The sequence below is a fragment of the Arachis hypogaea genome, chromosome 5 (genome assembly GCF_003086295.3).
Source record: "Arachis hypogaea cultivar Tifrunner chromosome 5, arahy.Tifrunner.gnm2.J5K5, whole genome shotgun sequence".
Classification (NCBI taxonomy): Eukaryota; Viridiplantae; Streptophyta; class Magnoliopsida; order Fabales; family Fabaceae; genus Arachis; species Arachis hypogaea.
Genome location: NC_092040.1, coordinates 114644630 through 114667882, shown reverse-complemented (window position 1 = coordinate 114667882; position 23253 = coordinate 114644630). Strand labels below are relative to the sequence as shown.

The window sequence follows — 23253 nt, the reverse complement described above, 5'->3', positions numbered from 1 at the left end:
AATTAAGAAATTCTATTTAAAAATTTTAAATTTGAATTTCTAATTAAGTAAGTTTTTAACTATTTCGATTTTTAAATTTAAACTTTTTTACTTGCCACACTTATAAATTTTTATTATTATCTTTTAGATTGTCTCTCCACAGTAGAAGTACTTTCATCTTTTTCTCTCTTTTTAAGTATTTTTTTCTAAATTTACGTAATTTATAAGGTTATTAATTTTTAGATTGTATTTAATTTTATTTATTTTTATCGATAAATAATATGATTGATACTATTTATGACGAAACTAATAAAAATTATTTTTAAATTAACAAATTCCTATATTCTTAATGAATAACAAACGTTTAATTAAAAAAGTTTATTTAAAAATTTTAAATTTGCACTAGCTAATTAGAAAACTCTATTTAAAAATTTGAAATTTAAAATTCTAATACTAATTCCTAATTAAGTGGCTTCTTAACCATTTTGATTTTTAAATTAAAATTTTTTTATTTGTCACATTTATAATTTTTTTTCTATTTAATTCGTTTATATGGTTATTTTTTAGATTATCTCAGCACAACAATAGAGGTACTTTCATCTTTTTCTCTTTTTTACTCATAAGTTATTCATTTTCAATCTCTTTATTTAAGGAAATGGAAAAAAAGATTTTAACTATAAGTTGAATTTATTGATCGTGAGATTAAACTTATATTTATTTGAAAAAAGACACTTTTATAAAAAAATATATTATTTTCTGTAAAATATGTTTACGTAACTAAATAAATGAGAATAAAAAAGAAATTAAAGCAGCCATTGAAAATAAAACTTGTGCAATTTTACATAGACATAAGAAGACACTAATTTCATATTCTATTTGGTAAGTTAGACATGAGAAAAAATTGTAAAAAATTAGTGTCTCAAGTTAAAAATTAGTGTTTTAGCATTCTAAAGAGACACAAAATACATGTTTTTAATGGGTATTTGTGTATGACTATGTCTTTCATTATTTTTGTCTCAGTAAACAAACACCATATATGTACTCTGGGTAATCCTGTATCTATGTTTTGATGGACATATATATCAAAATCAAACGCTGTCATATGTGTACTATTTTATTTTTTTTAATAATATAAAAAATTTGATAATAAAAATGTATTATGTATAATGTATATATATTTTTAATTAGTCAAAAATTTATTTATTTGATATTTTTAGGTATATATTGAAAGATGCAAGAAGTCCAAAGAGAAGCAAGATTATATTGAAGAGAAAATTGATATTAAAAGACAAAGAAAATACAAAGTGAAGCACATTTCAAGGTAGATTTCATATAAAAAATAATTAATTATTTTATCATTTTTTTTAGGTTAGAATAATATATTTTTTTATTTGGTATTTTTAAGTATGTCAGTTCTATATATTTAGTTTTTATTGGGTATACAAAATAACTAACATGTCATGAGTAGTTTGGCCGAATGAAAGTCCATAAAATACAATATTTTCTATATATTATTTAGCTATTGACAAGTAATAAATTATTAATTTACATTGTCTTCGTAATATGTTACTAAATTTGTTTACGAAAAAATTACAGGAAATTCGAGTGATAGTTTCAATGGTGTGCATTTTGAGTCGGTGTTGTCGAACATTACAAATAGTATTAATACATATTTATTTTTAGATTTTTTTTTTGGAACTTGCTTATGTGACATGCACTTTATGTATTTTGATTTTTCTACTATTTATTCAATTATAAACTTTAACAGAAAATATGTTCAAAAATAATATCTCGAGTTATCTTATTAGGTAATAATCCAACACCATATCGATCAAGGTCTCCAACTACTAATCTACACTCTGTAGATGAAAAAGAACGATGTTCCAATATTAGTGATATTAGTAATTCGGGTATCACACGTGAAGCATATGATAGCCCATGTCATCAGACAAGTCAGCAATATCTTCAACAAACATCAAACCATATCGACCAATTACAAAGCCAGCATATGTTAATATGCTTTTATTACTTAAAGACCAAACATTTAACTTTTGAATTGGTCTATTAAAAACAATCTTTGGTATATGCTACATAATTATTATAGATTCATTGGAGTACACAAATTGAATTAGATTGCAAAGGGATGCAAGACTGAATAGGAAGACTATGCTACTTCAAAAGAGACATGGTAAGATAAGCATGATAGATTGTAATTATCACAAAGCTAAAATTTTACTTCTTTTATCTTTAATATTACCTTCATAATATATATTCATAATTCAGCTGATTCAAATATTTAACATATATTCATTTTTTTTATAATATAAATTACTTGATGTATTATCTCTAATGATTACAGGAGCAAGTACATTTAATTCAAATTTAGATACTAAAAAATTAGAAGAAGCGTGCATAGCCAAAAATATTACAATTAGTTATTATCAGTGTTAAAAATAATTATTAACAATAATTTTTAACACTGATAAGTATAAAAATAATATTTATAAAAGATTACCGAAAAATACAATTTATGGATTAAAAAGATGAGATCATATAATACAATTTTATTGTGCCAACCTCAAGATTTAAGTTTTACATGCACGTTAATCAAACAATAAGAATTACAATAAATCAATGTTCAAATACAAAAATTATAATATATAACCATATCTTAGTTTGAATTTTAAAACTTGAACACTAAATAATAATTGTTTGTTTATAAAAAGCATAACAATAGTAAATAATAAAGTGCTGATATTGCTACTTCTTAAATTACCTATATTCTCAGCAACATCGAATATGGCTGGGTCAGGGGCGGAGCTAGACTAACTATTTAGGGGGCGATGTTTAATAATTTACTAAAATTATTACCTACTGCAAAGTAAAAGTGAGAAATTTGAGTGAATGAAGATATCAGAGAAGTCCAAAACAGGATCCAATTTTGAGTTCTCAATATGTTGTATGCGAGGAAAGGTACAACTGCCATTTTGAAGCACTTGATCGGACGCTCAGGGATCTTATGTCAGTTATCGATCAACATAAGACACATCAACCATTTGGTGGTAAGGTTGTTGTTCTAGGAGGTGATTTCAGACAGATACTTCCGGTGATTTCGAAAGAAAGTAGACACGATATATTGGCATCCGCTATTAACTCATCTCATCTGTGGTCATTTTGTAAGGTTCTGAAACTGCATACGAATATGAGGCTTCTAATGTCTTCTTCGGATCAAGATGAAGGTGAAATGAAGAGATTTGCTAATTGGATACTTGATGTTGGAAATGGAAATATTGGCTCTGTTGTTGGTGATGAATCAGAAGTTGAAATTTCAGATGATCTATTGATTACAACTACTGATGACCCTCTCTCTCATTTGGTAGACTTTGCATATCCAAATTTGTTGCAAAACATGTCAGATTACATGTATTTTCAGAGTAGGGCAATTCTTGCACCCACGCTTGAGAGTGTCGAGAAGGTAAACGATTTTGTCTTGACAATCTTTCCGGGGATGGAAAAAGAGTATTTGAGCTCTGACACAACATGCCAAGCTGATGAGAATGAAGATGTACAACAAGAGTGGTTCACACCAGAGTTCCTAAATGACATCAAATGTTCGGGACTACCCAATCACAAGTTGACTTTGAAGTCAGGAGTCGCTGTAATGCTATTGCGAAACATAGCCCGGACTTCAGGTTTATGCAACGGGACAAGATTAATAGTTAACGAACTTGGCAGCAATGTAATTGGAGTGACGGTAGTGACCGGTAGAAATATTGAAAATAAAGTGTACATTCCAAGAATGAACTTGATCCCTTCAGATTCAGGATTGCCATTTAAGTTCCAACGGAGACAATTTTCATTAACAGTATGCTTTGCAATGACCATTAACATGAGTCGGGGTCAATCATTATCACATGTACGGCTTTATTTGTCAAAATCAGTGTTCACCCATGGACAACTTTATGTTGCTTTGTCAAGAGTTAAGAGTCACAGTGGCCTCAGGATTTTAATTATAGACGAAGACGGCAATCCAAAGTCATCAACAACAAATGTCGTGTTCAAAGAGGTTTTCAATAATATTTAGGTAAGGATAATATTATTTTTATTTTAATAGCATGTTATGATTTACACTTTTGTACAAATATTTACTATAGATATAACTAATTTATCTATAACTCTTTTTTCAAATTTGAAATGAAATGTGTAACAAGGAACACAACATCCTATGCCAAATGCTTTTCTAATGAAGTTAGTAAGATACTAGGTTGTCGATAAATTTTTATTAGCTTTTTGATATAAAATTTAGGGTAAAATTAACATGCTATTATTACAGTTATATATGTTCTTATTTTTTTCTGGCTCCCTCCTTATAGTTCAAGAATATTATAAATTTCAAACTCTTCTATTTATATTTTACCTTGAATAAAGATAAAATAACATATTTAACACGTTTATTATATAACGACGATGATAGTGTTATACTAAATTTAAATATAAGCCCGTGCATCGCACGGGTTTAACACTAGTTTAATTACGTGGCGGAACATATATTTATATGTAAAATATAATATAATAAAATAAATTTATTCAAAGTATTTAAAAGTATAATTAAAATTATGAACATACAAATATAATAATAAAATTTGTACTCCAAACAAATAAACATATTTTTTTTATCATACATATATTATTTAAAAAATAAATATATTATTAAAATTAATAACAGAAATTTAAAATAATAAAATTTAACTTTCTTACCGTATTTTTTATAGTATTTTTATTTTTTTAATTTTTAATTTATTAGTACTTTATTATTTAATTAAAAATTAAACAAATTATTTTTATGAAAAATTATTTTTTGTATTATATTAGAGAAGAGATCAATATAGCAGTTTAAAAAATAAATTGTATAAATATTTAAGAGATAAATATAAAATACATGCCTAAAATAAATAAAACAGACAAAATGGGAGTACTATTGAAAAATGGAGAATTATTTTTGTCTTGTTTTATTTATTTTAGGCATGTATTTCATATTTATCTCTTAAATATCTATCTATATAATTTACTTTTGTATTTAAAAAATTTAATATTATCTATTTTTTATTTAAAAATCATTTTTACATTATTTTTTAGACTGTTATATTGTTCTCTTCTTTAAGATAATACAAAAAATAATTCATCATGAAGATAATTTATTTAATTATTAATTAAATAATAAAGTACGAATAAATTAAAAATTAAAAAAATAAAAATACTATAAAAAATACTTGTAAGAAAATTAGATTTTATCATTTTAAAGTTGTGTTATTAATTTTAACAATTTATTATTTTTTAAAATAATTTATGTACAATAAAAAATATATTTTTTCTGATTTTAATTATACTTTTAGGTACTCTAAATAGAGTTATTATATTATATTTTACATATGAATATATGTTCTATCGTGTAATTAAATAAAAATTTATTTTAATAAAAAAATTTAATAACCAAATTAAACATTACTTAGGTATGTATTTCATATTTATCTCTTAAATATTTATATAATTTATTTTTTAAACTCTTACATTGGTCTCTTCTCTAATATAATATAAAAAATAGTTTTTCATAAAAATAATTTGTTTAATTATTAATTAAATAATAAAGTACTAATAAATAAAAAATTAAAAAATAAAAATACTATAAAAAATACGGTAAAAAAGTTGAATTTTATCATTTTAAATTTCTGTTATTAATTTTAATAATATATTTATTTTTAAATAATATATGTATGATAAAAAAATATGTTTATTTTTTCGGAGTACAAAATTTATTATTATATTTGTATGTTTATGATTTTAATTATACTTTTAAATACTTTGAATAGATTTATTTTATTATATTATATTTTACATATAAATATATGTTCCATCACGTAATTAAATAAATATATGTTTTTTTAATAAAAAAATTTAATAACCAAATTAACCATTAATTATGTGGGTAAGCAGTGATTCACGCGAAAAAAAAGGCACTGGGAAGAGAGGTTGTGTAGGAGGGTATGGCGATGACGTTAGCGCTTTTTGTCACGAACGCGATGGTGCTTGGAAGGACCAAATCTAGTTGATGAAGTGATAAACAAAGAATGGAGGAGTGGAATGTGCTTTAATGAACGGTAGTGGAGCTTTAATATTTTAAGAATAATAAATTATAAAATCACCCAACTATGGTTAAGATAAGGACCAATTACAATGTGACACATAATGAAAGGTAATTTACATGTTATTTTAGAGGGGGTTGAGTAACATTCACTAAATTTATAATAGTATTTTATTGAAGAGAGGACAATTTTATTTTCAATACTGTATCAACTACAAATCTAACATTGTTCCGGGTGTAAATGGTTAGGGTTTTTTGCAGTGAAACTTGCCTATGCATCTGTGGCGTTAATCGTATGTTTTAATTATTCTATTAGCTTTTATAATTTTATCAAATTTGTAATTAGATTTTCGTATTTTTTTAAATTGTTCTTTATATTATTTTTAGTTTTATAATTATATCCTTTTCATATAAAAAATATTAAAATTAACAGAATATTTTTTTTAAAAATATTTAATTAAAGATCTAATTGAGTTTTTAATAGTAGATATCTTTAATTTACGAAAAATATTTTGTTAATTCTAACATTTTTTATAATAGGAAGGATCTAATTACAAAATTAAAAGTAATTTAGGGATTCAATTAAAAAAAAATATAAAAACTTAATTAAAAATTTAATAACTATAAAAACTAATAGAATAATTAAATATGATTTTATATATAATGAAACAAAAATAATATTTACTTGAAATGAATACAAATAAAAGTATTTGTAGGTAAAAACTTTAAAACCAGTCAATGGTTAGACGCAAAAGTTAGTATCCTAGTTGGAATGAAGAATATTTCATGTCCTAAGCTGTTCAAGTTGTGATGTTGATGGTTTGATGAATCAGAAGGGATTAAGAAATGGAGAAAAATAAGTTTTTTTCATTGTTGAAAAGAATGAAAAGTTTTTCTTTAAAAATATTTGTTGAGTTATTACACCTTATATATTATGTATTTTTTATGTACTCTCACTAAAAAAATAATTACAATAATAAGACTATTATTGATAAAAAAATAATCTAGCTAACATGGAACAATGTTGTTGTTTAATAATAGTCATTTGAATATAATGGAATTATTTATATGCAAGTTAATTTCACCATTTCATTTTTTTTATCCTTCCTATCTTACTACATATCTTCTATCCTTTTATTGAGTTATTGTGTTATTTTTTTATGCTTGTAATACTGGAGTAACACAAACTTTTTACATGTCTCCTTCCTTAATTTTTGCATGAATAACTACCAAAATGAAAATAAAAATATTATAAATTTAAATTATACAACAATTCTTATGTGATAAGATGTTAACTATTAATGGTGATAATATTAATATTAATTTTTATATACTATGTACTCTTTATATACTCTTATTAAAAAAATAATTATAATAATAAATTTATTATTGATAAAAAAATAATTTAGATAACAAATAGATAGATGCATGAGTTCTTTTGACTATGCTAGAAATTAAACTAATGGTTGTCTACTCCAAATATAGCAACATTTTATGACGAGAGATATAATTACATAAATATATATCAACATTATTTTTATAAGATGACATAAACAAATAAATGTTAATGGTCCAATGGAGATGATTTGTGGAGCTTGTTATCTGTGATTCATGTATCTTTCGCTGATATGGTTCTTATCCCTTTGGACGATGCAAATATATATATAAAAAAACTTTTAAATATTTATTTACTTAGTTCTTCAAAAATAAATATTTAGCATGTAAGACAATAATATATAATGTCTTAGTGATCTGAATTAAAGATTTTATTATTAATTAAGTAATTATTGGAACTTGTAATAATAATTTTAAATTTTAGATATCATGATCTCAAATCACAATTCTTATGTTGGTAACTATAGCATGAACCACAAAAAGAAGATAAGACTATCTATTACTGACATTGAGATTAAAATGATGATTGAAGCGAAATACTAATAATCTAAGAATTTAATTTTGATATATTTTTAATTTAAAATAGTTTTATATAATTATATAATGTCACATAACAAAAATAAATATCTTTTATATAATTGCATAAATAATTATTTAAAAGAATAAATGTAACTATACAATTGTATAAAATATATCTGTGCATCAATATTAAACCATAATCTAATATTACAATATAACTTGGTGTTTAATAATGAGATCAATGCACACTATACACATTTCTTTGTTACCAATGTAACATACATTAGAGATATTATAGCATATCCAAAATCACAAATGGCAGTTCCTTATTGGACGGTATAGTTATTTCTCAAGATGTTTGATATATTTCCCAAGGAAAAATAAAGAAAATTCATGAATGATAATAAGTTGTAGGTATGAGCTTATAAAACAAAACAGATTTTTCAAGCCAATAGACTCTCCGATATAGATTTCATAAGATAAGGACGTTTGCCATATATATAGTGTGAAGTGTTAACCTATCACAGCATCAACCGTTCTCTTAACTCTTCACTTTCATTCACAAGTTTTCTTTTCTTCATTGGTATAATAACAATGGCTGCTTCAACAATGGCTCTCTCTTCTCCCTCATTGGCTGGCCAAGCAATCAAGCTTTCACCCTCCAACCCAGAGCTTGGTGTTGGAAGAGTCACCATGAGGAAAGCAGCCACCAAGCAAGTTTCCTCTGGAAGCCCATGGTACGGCCCAGACCGTGTCAAGTACTTGGGCCCATTCTCGGGTGAGCCCCCTTCCTACCTCACTGGTGAATTCCCTGGTGACTACGGATGGGACACTGCTGGGCTTTCCGCCGACCCAGAAACATTTGCTAGGAACCGTGAGCTTGAAGTAATCCACAGTAGGTGGGCCATGCTTGGGGCCCTGGGCTGTGTCTTCCCCGAGCTCTTGGCCCGCAACGGTGTCAAATTCGGCGAGGCGGTGTGGTTCAAGGCCGGGTCTCAGATATTTAGCGAGGGTGGGCTTGACTACCTGGGAAACCCAAGTCTGATCCATGCTCAGAGCATCCTTGCCATTTGGGCCACCCAGGTCATTTTAATGGGTGCGGTTGAGGGTTACCGTATTGCTGGTGGGCCTCTCGGTGAGGTGACTGACCCACTATACCCAGGTGGAAGCTTTGACCCACTGGGCCTAGCTGATGATCCAGAGGCCTTTGCTGAGCTGAAGGTAAAGGAGCTCAAGAATGGCAGGCTGGCCATGTTCTCTATGTTTGGATTCTTTGTTCAGGCTATTGTCACTGGAAAGGGACCATTGGAGAATCTTGCTGACCACCTTGCTGACCCAGTCAACAACAATGCTTGGGCCTATGCTACAAACTTTGTCCCTGGAAAGTGACTATGCTCATACTATAGAGAAAATGTAATGAAATTCCAGTGTCTATTTTATGATCATATTGTTGTATGGTGATGTATCTATTGGAATATGTGAAATGTGAATTATTTTGTGTTCTTTAATATGTTTTTATGCACTTTTTATGAAATTTAATTATACAGTGATATTTGATATAATAACAAGCAATAGCTTAAAAACTACAGATTTTGAGATGCTATGAAGTGATCATGTTTTATTCACTTGGTGCAAAAGCTAGAACAAAATCACATTTGGTTACAAATATGAGATGCCTTATTCAGAAAGAAACTATAAATTACAACCTCCTCACCTCATCTATGGGAATTTAAACTAACCTTGAATCCAAGCAAGCACATGTATAAAAAAAGAATAATGAAACTCTAAATTGTTTTATGCACAGCCCTTTTGTATATCTACAAACATCCACCACAATGAACCCTTTCTGTAGCAGTGTCTCTCACCAAGAGATTCTTCTGCATCTACTGATGTTATTTGACAAAAAACTTTATGCAAATTTTGCTTATGTTTGTTTATGTGCCTTAGTCATCAATCACACTTCAATCCACAAAGTTCCAAAACAATGTCATTTTTGGCCAAAAAGGGGTTGATTCTCACCCAAAGAAGTGTCAAGATTGAAGCAAGGAGAATAGCCCAAACCAAAATGATTGTAGGAACACCTTCTTGTTTTCCCATAACACCCTTGAGGAAGGGATAAAGATGTACAATGACCCAAAGTGCAAAGAACAGCTTCCCAAAGAGAGGACCCCAAGAATCATAGCCATTGTTTATGGCATCAGAGACACCAACAATAACTCCAATGATGTTTATTATGAGCAATGTCAATGGAGGAATCAACAATGATGTCCACTTGAATATGTAGAGTTCAGCAAACTCTCCATCATCTGCAGCTTTGGATGTCACAGTGAAGTTTGTGTTAACTCCTGCTAGGACCTTTAGCAACCCTTGAAAGAGCGCAAAGAGGTGCGAGGAGGCGCCACCGATCACCCAAAACTGCTCATTCCTCCACCAGTCATGTATGCCTACTCCTCCCCATTGCATTTCCAATATGCTAGTTGCAGCTATAGAGATGAAGAGTGCCATGAAAATTATGCTGGCATAGTTGCTAATCTGAGAACAAGAAAATGAAGCATCAATGAAAAACTATGTAAAAGAAAATCTACTTTCTTTCAGGGACTAATTTGTTGATCTCTTAAAAACTAAGTTAGCAACGTTCGACATGAGAATACAATATCTTGTAACGCAAGTAATCCTACCTCAGGGACTATGAACTTCCCAGTGAGAAGACACACAGCAGGCAAAGTGCAGTAGGCAATCAAGGGAATTGAAGTGAGAGGATAAACAACTGAGTTTATGTAAGAAAACCGCTCTAGCCACTTCAAGCCGCAACCATAGCCATACCATAGAGGACAATGCCTACTAAACAGGATCTCAACCGATCCAAGCGCCCACCGGAGAACTTGATGCAGACGGTCAGAAAGATTTATAGGGGCTGAACCCTTAAAAGCAGGCCTTTTCGGCATGCAATAAACCGATCTCCAGCCATGACAGTGCATCTTGAAACCTGTTAGAATATCCTCTGTAACTGAGCCATATATCCACCCAACCTGAAACCCAATTTAGCACAGGATTAAATACACATAACACTATCAAGCTTAAAAAGCCACAGTTGAAAAATCTTTAAGTATAGAAGAGAATCAAGAGATACCTCTTTACCCCATTCTGTCTTATCTTCATAACCACAACTAATTACATGAATGGCTTCTTTCAAGAGTGTAGCAGAACTTGCTGCTTTTGGAAGGCCTCCATCTTCCATAAGTGTTGCAGCTATGAACACAGCAGATTGCCCAAATTTTTTCTCAAATTTCAGTTGAGACATCAATAGTGACTTCTCACTCTCAACTCCTAAATGCAACAAAAGTATGTGTGTTATTTACTTATTTTTAGCATCTTATAATACTTATTTCCAAACAATAACACACTGCAAATTTTAAGTGTTCCTTACCTTCAATTCCCTCTTCTATGTTTTCTAGTGTATGTATGTGCTTTGTATCATCCTTATTCTTTAACATTTTCATACTTGGCTTCCCTTTGTTCTTCTTCTTCTGAGATCCACAACAGAGGCAGCAACACCATTTAGGCCAACAGTTACACGTCCTCCGTGGTGGTTTCTTGGAAGAGGGGGCATCATATCCATAAAGTGCATGCCTTCTGAAGACACACCCAGTTCCCACATATATTGGTCCTTGGATTCCATCTAAACCTTTCATATTGATCTACACAGAAATTGAAACCAGAGATTAGTTCTTCCTTCAAATCAAAATAACAATCAGAGACACATACAAAAAAAAAAGGATCAAGAAGAGAACATTAAAATTGTTACATACATCAAAGAACACAACATTGCGATTTGAGTATCTATCGTGACGATCGATCCCATCAAATCTTTGAGGAAATTGTACATAGCAAATTTTCTTCCCTGATGTAGGATCCATCATAAAGCACATGGCTTCACGAAGGGCCTTACTATTGTTTATGTAGTGATCACAATCAACATTCAGCAGGTAAGGAGCATTGGAGATAATTGCTGAAACTCTCACCTTTTGAAAAAAAAAAAAAAAAAAACATCATATAAGCTGGTTAGAGAAATGAAGACACAAAAGAAAGCTGAGAAAAAGTTTGATAGACACATAAAAATGGATTCTACCAAAGCATTCATAGCTCCAGCTTTCTTGTGGTGCTCATATCCAGGTCTTTTCTCACGAGACACATAAACAAGGCGAGGCAATTCGTTTCCCTCAATGTCGCGGACACCATTTTGACCAAGGAAAACCTACCCAAAGAGTATCATCATTCATCACAAATTCACAATTGAATTCATCCAAACAAGCCTTGTGATTATGAACTATGACTGAAACTGAAAAACAAAATATATATACTACTCACCTGAATCATTCCAGGGTGATCTCTAACATTGTTTCCAGGCCATAGAGTCCCATCCTGCATTGTCCAACCATCCTCAGGAACCTTCTGTGCCGTCGCAACCAATGCATTAATCCTCACCTTGAATTCTTCATACTCCCTCTGTCAAATTTTCAGCACACAATGTTTAGAACTCAATAAAATAGATCATATTTTAGATTACTTGAAACACAAGCAAAGTGATAAGACATTTTTCGAACCTTAATAGCGCGACGCTCTCTGATAAATGCTGCATCAACTTTGTCTTTGAGATAGTCAACTTTTTGTGCAAAGTACCATTCAGGAGCTCTTGGTTCAATGCTGAACTTCTTGCAGAATGGAACCCACTTCCTTGCAAACTCAGATGTCTCTGAAAGTGCTTCGAATGTAAGCATGGCAGCACCATCATCTGAGACATAGCATGCAACTTTCTCCACTGGATAATCCACAGCAAGGATTGAAAGAACAGTGTTTGCAGTGATAAGTGGAGGCTCCTTCATAGGATCAACAGTACTAACAAATACATCTACACAAGCTAATTCTGATGGCTTCCCTTCCTTCTCATACCTGTTACATTGTAAACCATTAGCTTTAGAATAATCAGTACTCCCTCCATTACAAAAGAAATTAAAGTAGTTTCATCATCATTCTTAGATATTTGATGTCACTCTATTTTATAAGATAAGTTTTTTTAGTTGGTATAGTATTCTTTAATCTATATAGTGATACTAAAATGCCTTTATTCCATTTCCTCTTTTTAAAACGATTTAATGATGATAGGTTATGAATCTATGGTACTAAGATTCTTTTCTTTTATTTACTTTTTTTAATATAATTTAATGATAATAGGTTATGAGAAAAACTACCATCAATAATTAATAATACTTATTAAAATTTAATTTAAAGGATAATTATTAAAAATAAATTATAAAAAATCACAATAAAAAAGTTCATCATATGTGCTAATTTATTCCTCTGATATGAAATCATTATTATAAAAAAAATTAAACTTAATCAAGAGAATTCTTTATAATGTGTTAATATGTTCTTTTGATAAAAATTATCACTATATTTTTTAATTTTAAATTCAAAATTTTACCCTAAAGAATAAAATCTTAATAAGAGAAAACTAATTTAAAAACATTAAGAAAAATGTATAATTTTCAGTAAACGTTCCAAGTTTTTATTTAGAAAGTGTGTATTCTTCTCCAATGGTTGAGAATAATCATTATTATTATATTCATATTGATTAAAATAGTACTTAAATTCACAATTTAGTTGTTTCACGTAATAATTGATATACCTTATTATTCAATTTTTGGATGTATAATTTCAAATACAAATATGACTTGATTTCTTTTCCTGATTGCATTCATATATTGATGTTATTAACTTATTATTGCAATTAGAAAATAAGTTACAACGGACAATAGCATAAGTAGTTACTCTTATCTCACCCATGTAAACAATTAGTTAATATATGTAAGTAATTTTACTCTTTTAATTAAATACAACTTCTTAAATTAACTTAACGAAATAAATTAGTATTTTTATGAAAAAGTTTTTTATATAAAAAAACTAATTTATTCTCTAAATCTAGTTTATTTTGAAACCGAGACAGTAATGAAGTATTGAACAATCATCACAGATACACATACTAGTTAAGAACTACCTTAAAGATAAACGATCAAGGTATGTTTCTCTTTCAATTGGACACCATTTTGGGAACTGATCAAGAATCCATGAAGCAGCAAACCAGATTTCACATATGACTGATGTGAGCCACAATGCATATGCATCATTCACAGGGTGCAGAATTCTATAATGAAAGAAGAGGCAGAGAATTGCAATCCTGAGAACTATGATTATTCTGTATGGATTTATTCTGCTTGAACTTATTGGCAACTTTCTCCATAGTGGTTGTCTCCCCTCATCCATTCTATTAGAAGAAATTCAAGTGAAAATTTTATTGTAAGAGAAATGTAATTTAAAGTTATAGAGTTTAATTTTGATCACATCAATCATTCACGCGATCAATATCAAAGATAATTATTTTTACTAATGTGCCGTTACGTAGTTGGATACACGTGTAAAACTGTTTTATAAGAATTTCACCTACTTTGGTAACTCAGGGTCATCAAACTCATCAAGATCCTTACACCCTTCATGCTTAACCACTTGAAGTTTTTCACATTGCTTCTTCTTCCAGTCCTCCATTCTTTCCTTCCATGCAACACTTCCATATCCATAAACTGCCAAGTCTTTCTTAGGATCCATAGCTCTTGCTTGAACTGCATCACCAGCAGCATTAATTTGTCACATTAAAGGATACACACAAACAACTTTGACTTTGAAGTTTGACCTTAAAAAATTACCGGGTACAGAGGAATCAGGAAAAGGCATAGGATGAACACGTTTTCCACGAGGCATGAATGGGGGAATAATGAGGGCATGTTTATCAGCAGAGATTCCAACATCCTTAATTGACACACAAAAGAATATTAGAGAAAAAGACTAAAAAATGAACAGCTACAAGAGTTGGAGAATTATGCTTTACATTTTACTTTACCTCTTGACCATAAGTTAGTAGAGGGATCTCAGAACCTGCCACAGAAGCTGCATCAAACTCTGAAGGTGTGGTACTGATTCCTAATCCACCATTAAGGCGAGAAGATAGCATTGTCTCAGCAATGTGATGATGATGATGAGGGTGGCTGCCAATATCAAACTCATTCTCCAAATCATCAACACCATCCTCTTCTTCATCACCCTCAACTCTAGGACAACCTGATATATAAACAACAAAGGAAGTTAAAAGTTAAAACATAAATATGTTTGGTAAGTGTTTCGGAACAGAAAATACAGAGACACTGAGACAATCAAGATAGATTGGCTTGGGTGTTTTAGTATTTCTATATTTCTATTCTGAGACAGTTACTAACTAGGGATCAAAGTTGAAAGATGAAACCTTTGATGCGGTTGTATCTTGTTTTGCATTGAGGGCAAACTTGGTTCCCTTCTCTTCTTTCATACTCATAGCAAGGCTTGCAAACAGGGAATGCACACTCATTGCAAGCAACAAATGGATCACCATTAATTGTGACCTCTACTTCATCACCACAGATCTGGCATATTTGTCCACTCAATTCTGTAACAGCATTCACCTGCATAAATCATGATAGCAGTTATGCTAATTAAGCGACATCATTTCATGAAAAAAACTTGGATGGTTGATGACTTCACCGACACAAGATTCAAAGTATAAAAAGGATAACCTTCAATTACAACACTTATTTCAGAAACTAGTTGCAAAAGAATCAGTTAGGCCTCAATTTTAGAATAGAAATCCATGAAAACAAAACCCAATGGAGATCTTTGTTTTTCTTATTCAAACTCTCCACGTGGCTTTGTGAAGTGTGCACAAGAATATAAAAAAGACAAACATTTTTGGAAGATTATTATGTATAAGAAAGAGAAAGAGACTCACTCTTGCAGTGTCATCAGCATTGATAAGAACAAACTCATTCCTGTTATGAGACCCTGCAATGAGTCTTCCCTTGGTATCCATTAACACCTCTCAGCTCTCACACACAATATAACAAACACAGCTTGTGCAAATATAGAAAAACAAAAGGAGTTGGTTGTTAACAACTAAAGAAAGTTGTTAAAACGATTCTTTTCTTGCAGAATCCAGTTTTGTAACATATTTGCCATGTTACTACTAATTTAGTAGTACTAAACTTAACTAGTCTCTCCCTTTTTTCTCTCAGAGACACACACAAAGTTGCAGCAAAACACGTTTATAAGAGAGGAGTGTAGAGAAAGAAAAGGGAGAAAAGGAAAAAGTGGAAACATCATACACAGACACAGAACAAGACCAAAAACAACAACTTATTATGTATCCGTATGTATATGTACAATTGTACATGTGTGTTGTCAAGTGTACCGTAGTTAGTTGGATACATATACAAGTGTTTCCTTATTCTAATAATGTCTCGAATAGTCAATTCACTCGTCCGCTTAAATAAATATTAAAAATTTGTAAATTTCAACTTATGCATGCAGCAATTATTGATGAATACAAACCCTTAAACAGAACTTAAATTTACAATAAATTAATTTTTAACATGTGAAATTAAAAGTTACTATAAGCAACCAAAAAACATGTCACATATCTTTTATGTAAATACAATAATTAAAATAATTAAAAACAAATATATGTTATATTAAGTAATCTAGCCAATAATATTAAACCAACGTAAAAACATTAATAGTTATCAAAGAAGAATAATAATAATGCACTCGTGAATATCAATGCCTAACCAACTGTGTCTGTCTCAATAATATTTGTATATAAGAAAATATAAAAGTATATATTTTTTAGATTTGAATATTAATACTTTTAAGCTTGATGGAACTTTCGGTGGGTCCCTATGTTTTGTTTGGGTGGATGCTGCTGAATGCTGATGTTGGTGGAGCAGAGGAGTTGAAACTATTTGAGAATGTAAAATTCAGTCAGGTAAATAATTTACTTAACTAAGTCAACTCAAAAATATTAAGTCATTAAGTGTGCTTGTTTTGAATTAGTTCAGCATCTCCATTATTTGGATCAAAATGATGCTTTGGATGAATGATTAAATTAGAAGATTCTTTTGATCCGTTTGGTACCTTTAATATTGAAATAAAATTAACCTATATATTATTAGGTTAACAACCAAGTATGTTCATTATGTACCCGTTTTAATTTATTGTTATATTCAGGTAAGAATATATTTTTTCGAATTTTGTATAATTTTTATATAAGTTTTTAATAAAAATTTTAATGTTATATAATAAAATTATTTATTCTAAAATTTTTAACTAATAAATAATGACATATGAATAATTATATTTTTAATAATTGAATTAAGCTATTAAATTTATTTGGGTATCATTAACTTATTAGAAAAAGATTGTTTCAATGAAAAAGATTTTTTTATTGTATTTATCAAAATATTTAATAATAAAAATAAAAATATTAAAAAATAATAAAATATATATTTTTTAAAAACTACAATTTATATCTTTTTTTAAAAAACATCATTTGTTAAATAAAAAAATATTTGTACATGAAATATTTAAATATAAAATTATTTTTATTTTTTTAACAAATTTATTTTTTTTCATAAAAACACATTCAAACAAACTTTTTATATTGAAAGATATCTTTAAAGATATGACATATTTTATCAACAACTTCTAATATAAAATCTTATGCATGTGTCCATCATGAGGTTTTATTTATATATTGCAATCATGTTTAGGGTTCATTTAAGTAAATAATAAAGAAAAGGTTTTATACAAATTAATCTCAAAATAATGAAAAAGGTAAATATATAGCTGAAGAGCGGGGAGAAAAGTCACGTGCCGCTTGTGTGGATGGACCATGCATGATATGTATAAAAATCTTAGCATACTTTGAATTTAAATATCATGTGAAACAAAACAAAGCAATAGTGGAAACTACACATACATATGATGAACTCTTGTGACTTTTAGTAAATCAACCAATATATATATATATATATATATATATATATATATATATATATATATATATATATATATATACCCCATATGTCCATATTATATATATTTAAATTCTTTATTTTGTACTTGTTCTGTTGTTTCTCCTTCTGAAGCTGCATGAAAATTGGTGAAACTGAATGTAATCTTGTGCATGCATGATTATAGTAATAAAGCCTTCAATGGTTACTTGACTCTGTCTATCAAAAACTAGAAAATAATCAAGAAAGGTACATCATTAGTTCTGCCATGTGAATATTCCTTTAATTTTCTTATCTTGATTATATTATTTTTGCAAATTTGGACCGATACATAGTTAAGGGAAGGAAGGAATTGTTTGGAATGTAATATTTTTTTTAATCCATGTTGGTGAGTTTCAACACATTTATATATACCTTACCTAACAAGAGTAGTAGGTAAATATCATTATGAAATATTATTAATTTGTCAGTGTTTCTGACTAGGCCATGATCCTCTAATGAATTGATTATAAATACGTAGCTTATAAATACGTAGTTACGAGGATGAATTTATTTTATTTTAATTATTTTACTTTATTTTATTGAGTTCCAGAATCTAGCTAGCTAGGTATATATACACAAATAACAATATTATATAATCAATAAATATTATTATTTTAAATTAATATTTAGTAATAATTTATATTTATATTTATAAATATTTACACATAAAAATATATAATTTATATCTATAATTAAAATTTATATACATAAATTAATATAATTTATATTTATATTTTTTAAAATTTATACATATAAATTAATAAAATTTATTTATTAAAAATTATTTAATATTTATATTAATTAAATAATGATAAAAATTATTAAGATTTTGATGCACAAAAGTAACAATATAATATCAATTATATTACATTTTGTCCAATACATAAATTAAATATACGCAAGAGCAGTTTATTATCTCGTGATTTAAAAAGTGATACTTTTACTTTTTAAACTTCACTTCATATAAATTCCCGTATATTATTACTTTGTTAGTCCTTATATATGGTCATGAAATTCGTGACGAAATAGGGTCACACAAATAGCATAAACTTTATCAGATAAAACAACATTAATGATTATATAGACTTGTGGTATTGTATATATATTATTTAGAAGGAAATAATATTTATTAATTGTGCTTTTAGACTAGGTCAAGCCTCCCCTTAAGAAAAAAAAAATGCTCACTAATATTAGATGGTACATCTATTATTATTGCTGCCGACACTTCCCTTGTGGTCCACATTTAAACATTTTGCATCTTCAGACACACAGCATTATTTTTTCTTTATTATGACATTACAATAATAAGGTAAAGTATTTATATATATGCTGCATTATATTATTATAATTTCAATATTAATAACAAATGGATCTGATTAATTGGTTTTTATTTATATCAAAATTCAACTACAAACAAGCTTTTTGAAAATGTTTTAAGTACATGTTGTATTATATATATAGTACAACATTAATCTATTCTAGCTTTAAGAAAATGATAAAATAATAATATAAAGAAAGAGGACAAGCAAGGTTGACATATTTATGTACTGCATTCATATTTTGTGAAAGGGATTAATCAACAAAGGAAGAAAAATAAACGATTTTTATCCTTTATACTGAAAAAATGGATATATAAAGCTTTAACGTATATTGATGATATTTTTATTAATTTTATTTTGATGTGTTTATTTGAGTGTTATTAAATTATTAAAAAAATATTTTTTTAATGTATTTGATAAATTTTTAATAGTAAAAATAAAAATACTTAAAAAGTTAAAAAAATTACTTTTAAAGCTATTATTTATATTTTTTAAAGATTTTTATTTAAAAAAATATTTTTAAATAAATAAATAAATATTTTTTATATAAATACATATTTTTATATTTTCACGATATATATATATAATAAAATTCAAAATCTGGTAGCTTCCTGTTGGAGGGAGATTTTGATGATTTCTTGAAAACATAGAGCAATTGGACCAATTCAGATTCTTATTCCTTTATGCCATAGTAATAATAATTAGGTTAGTTGTTGCCATATATCTATTAATTTATTGTATACACAAACTACTCAAACACTGTCACTCTCTTAATAATAAATGAAGAAATTAAAATAACGATTTTATATATTACAAGTCTTCTTAACCAATCGATTATTCATTGATTTCAATGCGTTTGGTTTTGATGGATTGGATCAGGGTTTGGTATGAGTGTATTATTGCTTAAAAGTGGACATGCTACCGACAGAATCGAAGTTTAGACTATAATTAACCGCTAATAATTTGTAATAATAATAATGATGATTAAATACTTTATTAAAGAATAATACGTTAATTATTTTGCAGTTATTTTTAATTGTGTGTTGGTTGTTACGTGCACGAATAATGTATTAATAGTAAAATTAAAAATAAAAAAATGTGGTAAATGTACTAGTAAAATATTAATTGTTGTTCATATCAAATTTAACTTATATATTTATGGCATGGGTTCAGTTGAATAATTAACTATGGGGCCATGTATGTGTGATCTTCAATGTTGAAATAGGTGATCCTGGTTATAAGAGTAGTGAAGCTTTCTTGGGGCACCACTATTAATAATGTTATCAAAGGTATACTATTAGTATTGTCACTTTCTGAAACAGACTCTTATTTATTTTTCTTCAAAATTATTAATTGAGAGACATTTTTTCTATTTCATTCTCATGATTTCTCTATTATTTTGTAAAATTATTAGAATTTAATATTGTTTCATAAATTCAAAATTGACCAATGAGTCATTACTAGTGACCCACCCCCCTTCTATATATCTATTTAATGCACTCATTTGTTAATACACAAATTGGTAAAATATATTTTTTATCTTTAAAATTTAATAAAAAATTTAAAAATATTCTTAAATTTTATTTTGTTTTAATTTTGTCTCAAAAAAATTTTATTTGCATCAAATATATCCTTAACTACTAATTTTTAAATAAATTTAAGACCAATTTAACAACAATTTTATAAGATATTTTGAAAATTGAGATGTCAAGAATATATTTGATATAAATAAAAAAATTTTGGGACAAAATTGAAACAAAATAAAATTTAAAGATATTTTTAAAATTTTTGCTAAATTTTAAGACAAAAAATATATTTTACCCTACACAAAAAAAAAAATATTCCCCTCTAGTTAGCTAGGATATTATTATTATTATTATTATTATTATTATTATTATAAATAGTGTCCTGTTTGTATTTGTTCCCTCTAGGAAGGACTTTGCCCAACATGTCCATTTCTGTTTTTTATATATTATTTTGTAATCATAATATGAAAAGTAAGAGATAGTAGTGAAGGTGATAAAGAAGCAAATTATTAAGGCTTGAATGGGTACTTAATCAAATAATTGAAGATTATGTGGGAATATATATAATGGTAAGTAATTTTTTAGGGCAAGGTGGAGGGAATATCTGAATATTAGATCATATAATAATGAGCAAGTTTCTTTAATTTATTATCTTTAGTCAAGGCTTCAATAGGTTCATTTATTTCCAAATCAATTCCAAATTTAGTCTCTTTTTTTTTTTATTTCTAATATGTTGTTTTAGAATAAAAAATTAAATGAATTAAACACTATAAGATTGAAAGAAAATTTTATATGATTATTATCCATATATAAATCATATCATATCATCTATATATATTGACTGTTTGGAGTCTTTTAAGTGGTCACTTGATAAAATAATAAATGCATAAAATTATTTCCAAACATTTTCCATTATGTATATGCATGGAATCTCTTTATATATACCATTCACTGGCCTCCTTTTTTTTTATATGTCGCTTACCTTATGAATTGCCTAATATCATTTGGAATTATTATAATAGTGTCTTCAATGCATTGGATGCCTAAATAATAATAATATTCCTAAAGTTAGTGAAATAGAAGATAAGCAAGCCATGATTGATTGTCCATGATTCAAATTAAAGGCCTCATATATTAGGGGTGTACATTAAAAATTTAAAATGTAATTAACCGGTTAAATAATTATAATTACATTTTAGTTAATTAATTTAATAAAATAATTTTAAAATTATATTTATATTTTTTAAAATTAATTAACTAAAATCAAATTTTAAAAATTAGTTTTTAATTGGTTAATCAAAACTAAAATCAAATCTTAAAAAATTTTAATTTTAATTTTAATTTTTTAGATTAAAAAATTAATTTAAAAATTTTTAAAAACCAATTTTATTTTTCCAAAAACCAAATTTTTTATTCAAAATCTGGTTTTTTTAAACCAATTTTTATTTTTATAATTATTTAAAAATTAGGTTTTAAATTTTATAATCAGTTAATAACTAATTTTATTATATAAAATCAATTTAATTAATTAAAATTAAATTTTTAATTAATAAAAAAATTAATTTGATTTTTAGATTAACCAAATTATGTACAATCATATCATATATACCTATGTTAATCTCAAAGTAATAATCAGAGTTAATATATATATATATATATATATATATATATATATATATATATATATATATATATATATATATATAAAACAAGAGCCTTAGCTTCTCCTATTAGGTTTATTTTGCTAAGATGCAAGCAAATTAAACAATAAGAAAAATTTTAAAATAGTTTCAAGTCTTAAATATTTGTGTAGTTAAGTGACTCAAGTCATCATCAATTATTACTTAAACCTTAGTTATTATCCTTAATATAATAAGTAATAAAACTTATTTTTAGTAATGTTTTTTAATTAAACAACACCAACAACAATTGTGTTGAGCAAAATATTCAATAATAATAATTTTTTTCCTCATACATGATGTCATCATCATTGAATAATCTAAATGTAATAATAGGTACTTAGGAAAAATCATCTGACTCATTAGGATTTAAGAGATGAGGATAATGATTTTGACTAAATTTGTGGAGTAAATGTGCCACGTGTACAAAAGTATTAGACACGTGGACGGGTGGGTCCCATGTCCAATAATGAACTGGCCCATTTATATATATAGCAGTGGCTGACAGCTTTAGATTGAGGACTTGCCCCTCCTCTTTCGTCGGTGGGATCTTATAATAATTAATATTCATTATTTTATGGAGTATTTATACACATTTAAGTCATGAATAAAAAGTTAAATAAATTAAATCAAAGAAAAGTGTCGTTGCATGCTACCACATTTTTGTTTTATTTCTCATTTTCTCATATCACAGAAAAAAATGAAACTATATGTATATAAATATAA

General features: G+C 27.5%; 2 protein-coding genes across 2 annotated transcripts; one reads left to right on the top strand and one right to left on the bottom strand.

Moving 5' to 3' along the window:
• Positions 1–8560: 8560 nt before the first annotated feature.
• On the bottom strand, positions 8561–16739 carry LOC112803006 (cellulose synthase A catalytic subunit 2 [UDP-forming]). The gene is made up of 14 exons (XM_025846452.2): positions 15903–16739; positions 15384–15579; positions 14985–15202; positions 14791–14893; positions 14535–14706; positions 14088–14354; positions 12637–12982; positions 12401–12538; positions 12162–12287; positions 11842–12054; positions 11460–11730; positions 11163–11359; positions 10711–11061; positions 8561–10564 (listed from the first exon to the last, which is right to left on the bottom strand). The coding sequence occupies exons 1-14, from the start codon at positions 15981–15983 to the stop codon at positions 9983–9985; spliced, it is 3261 nt and encodes a 1086-aa protein (XP_025702237.1). The 5' UTR covers positions 15984–16739; the 3' UTR covers positions 8561–9982.
• On the top strand, positions 8627–9540 carry LOC112803007 (chlorophyll a-b binding protein, chloroplastic). Its single transcript, XM_025846453.3, has one exon. It carries the CDS (start codon positions 8627–8629, stop codon positions 9419–9421), a length of 795 nt encoding a protein of 264 aa, XP_025702238.1. The 3' UTR covers positions 9422–9540.
• Positions 16740–23253: the final 6514 nt, after the last annotated feature.

Excerpts from the sequence above, each read along its gene's own strand:
- LOC112803006 (XM_025846452.2), bottom strand. The coding sequence starts at position 15,983 with ATGGATACCAAGGGAAGACTCATTGCAGGGTCTCATAACAGGAATGAG. Across the intron at positions 12,055-12,161 it reads CTGGAGCTATGAATGCTTTG|GTGAGAGTTTCAGCAATTAT; the intron begins GTAGAATCCATT and ends TTTTTTCAAAAG. Across the intron at positions 11,062-11,162 it reads AGACAGAATGGGGTAAAGAG|GTTGGGTGGATATATGGCTC; the intron begins GTATCTCTTGAT and ends ATTGGGTTTCAG.
- LOC112803007 (XM_025846453.3), top strand. The coding sequence starts at position 8,627 with ATGGCTGCTTCAACAATGGCTCTCTCTTCTCCCTCATTGGCTGGCCAA.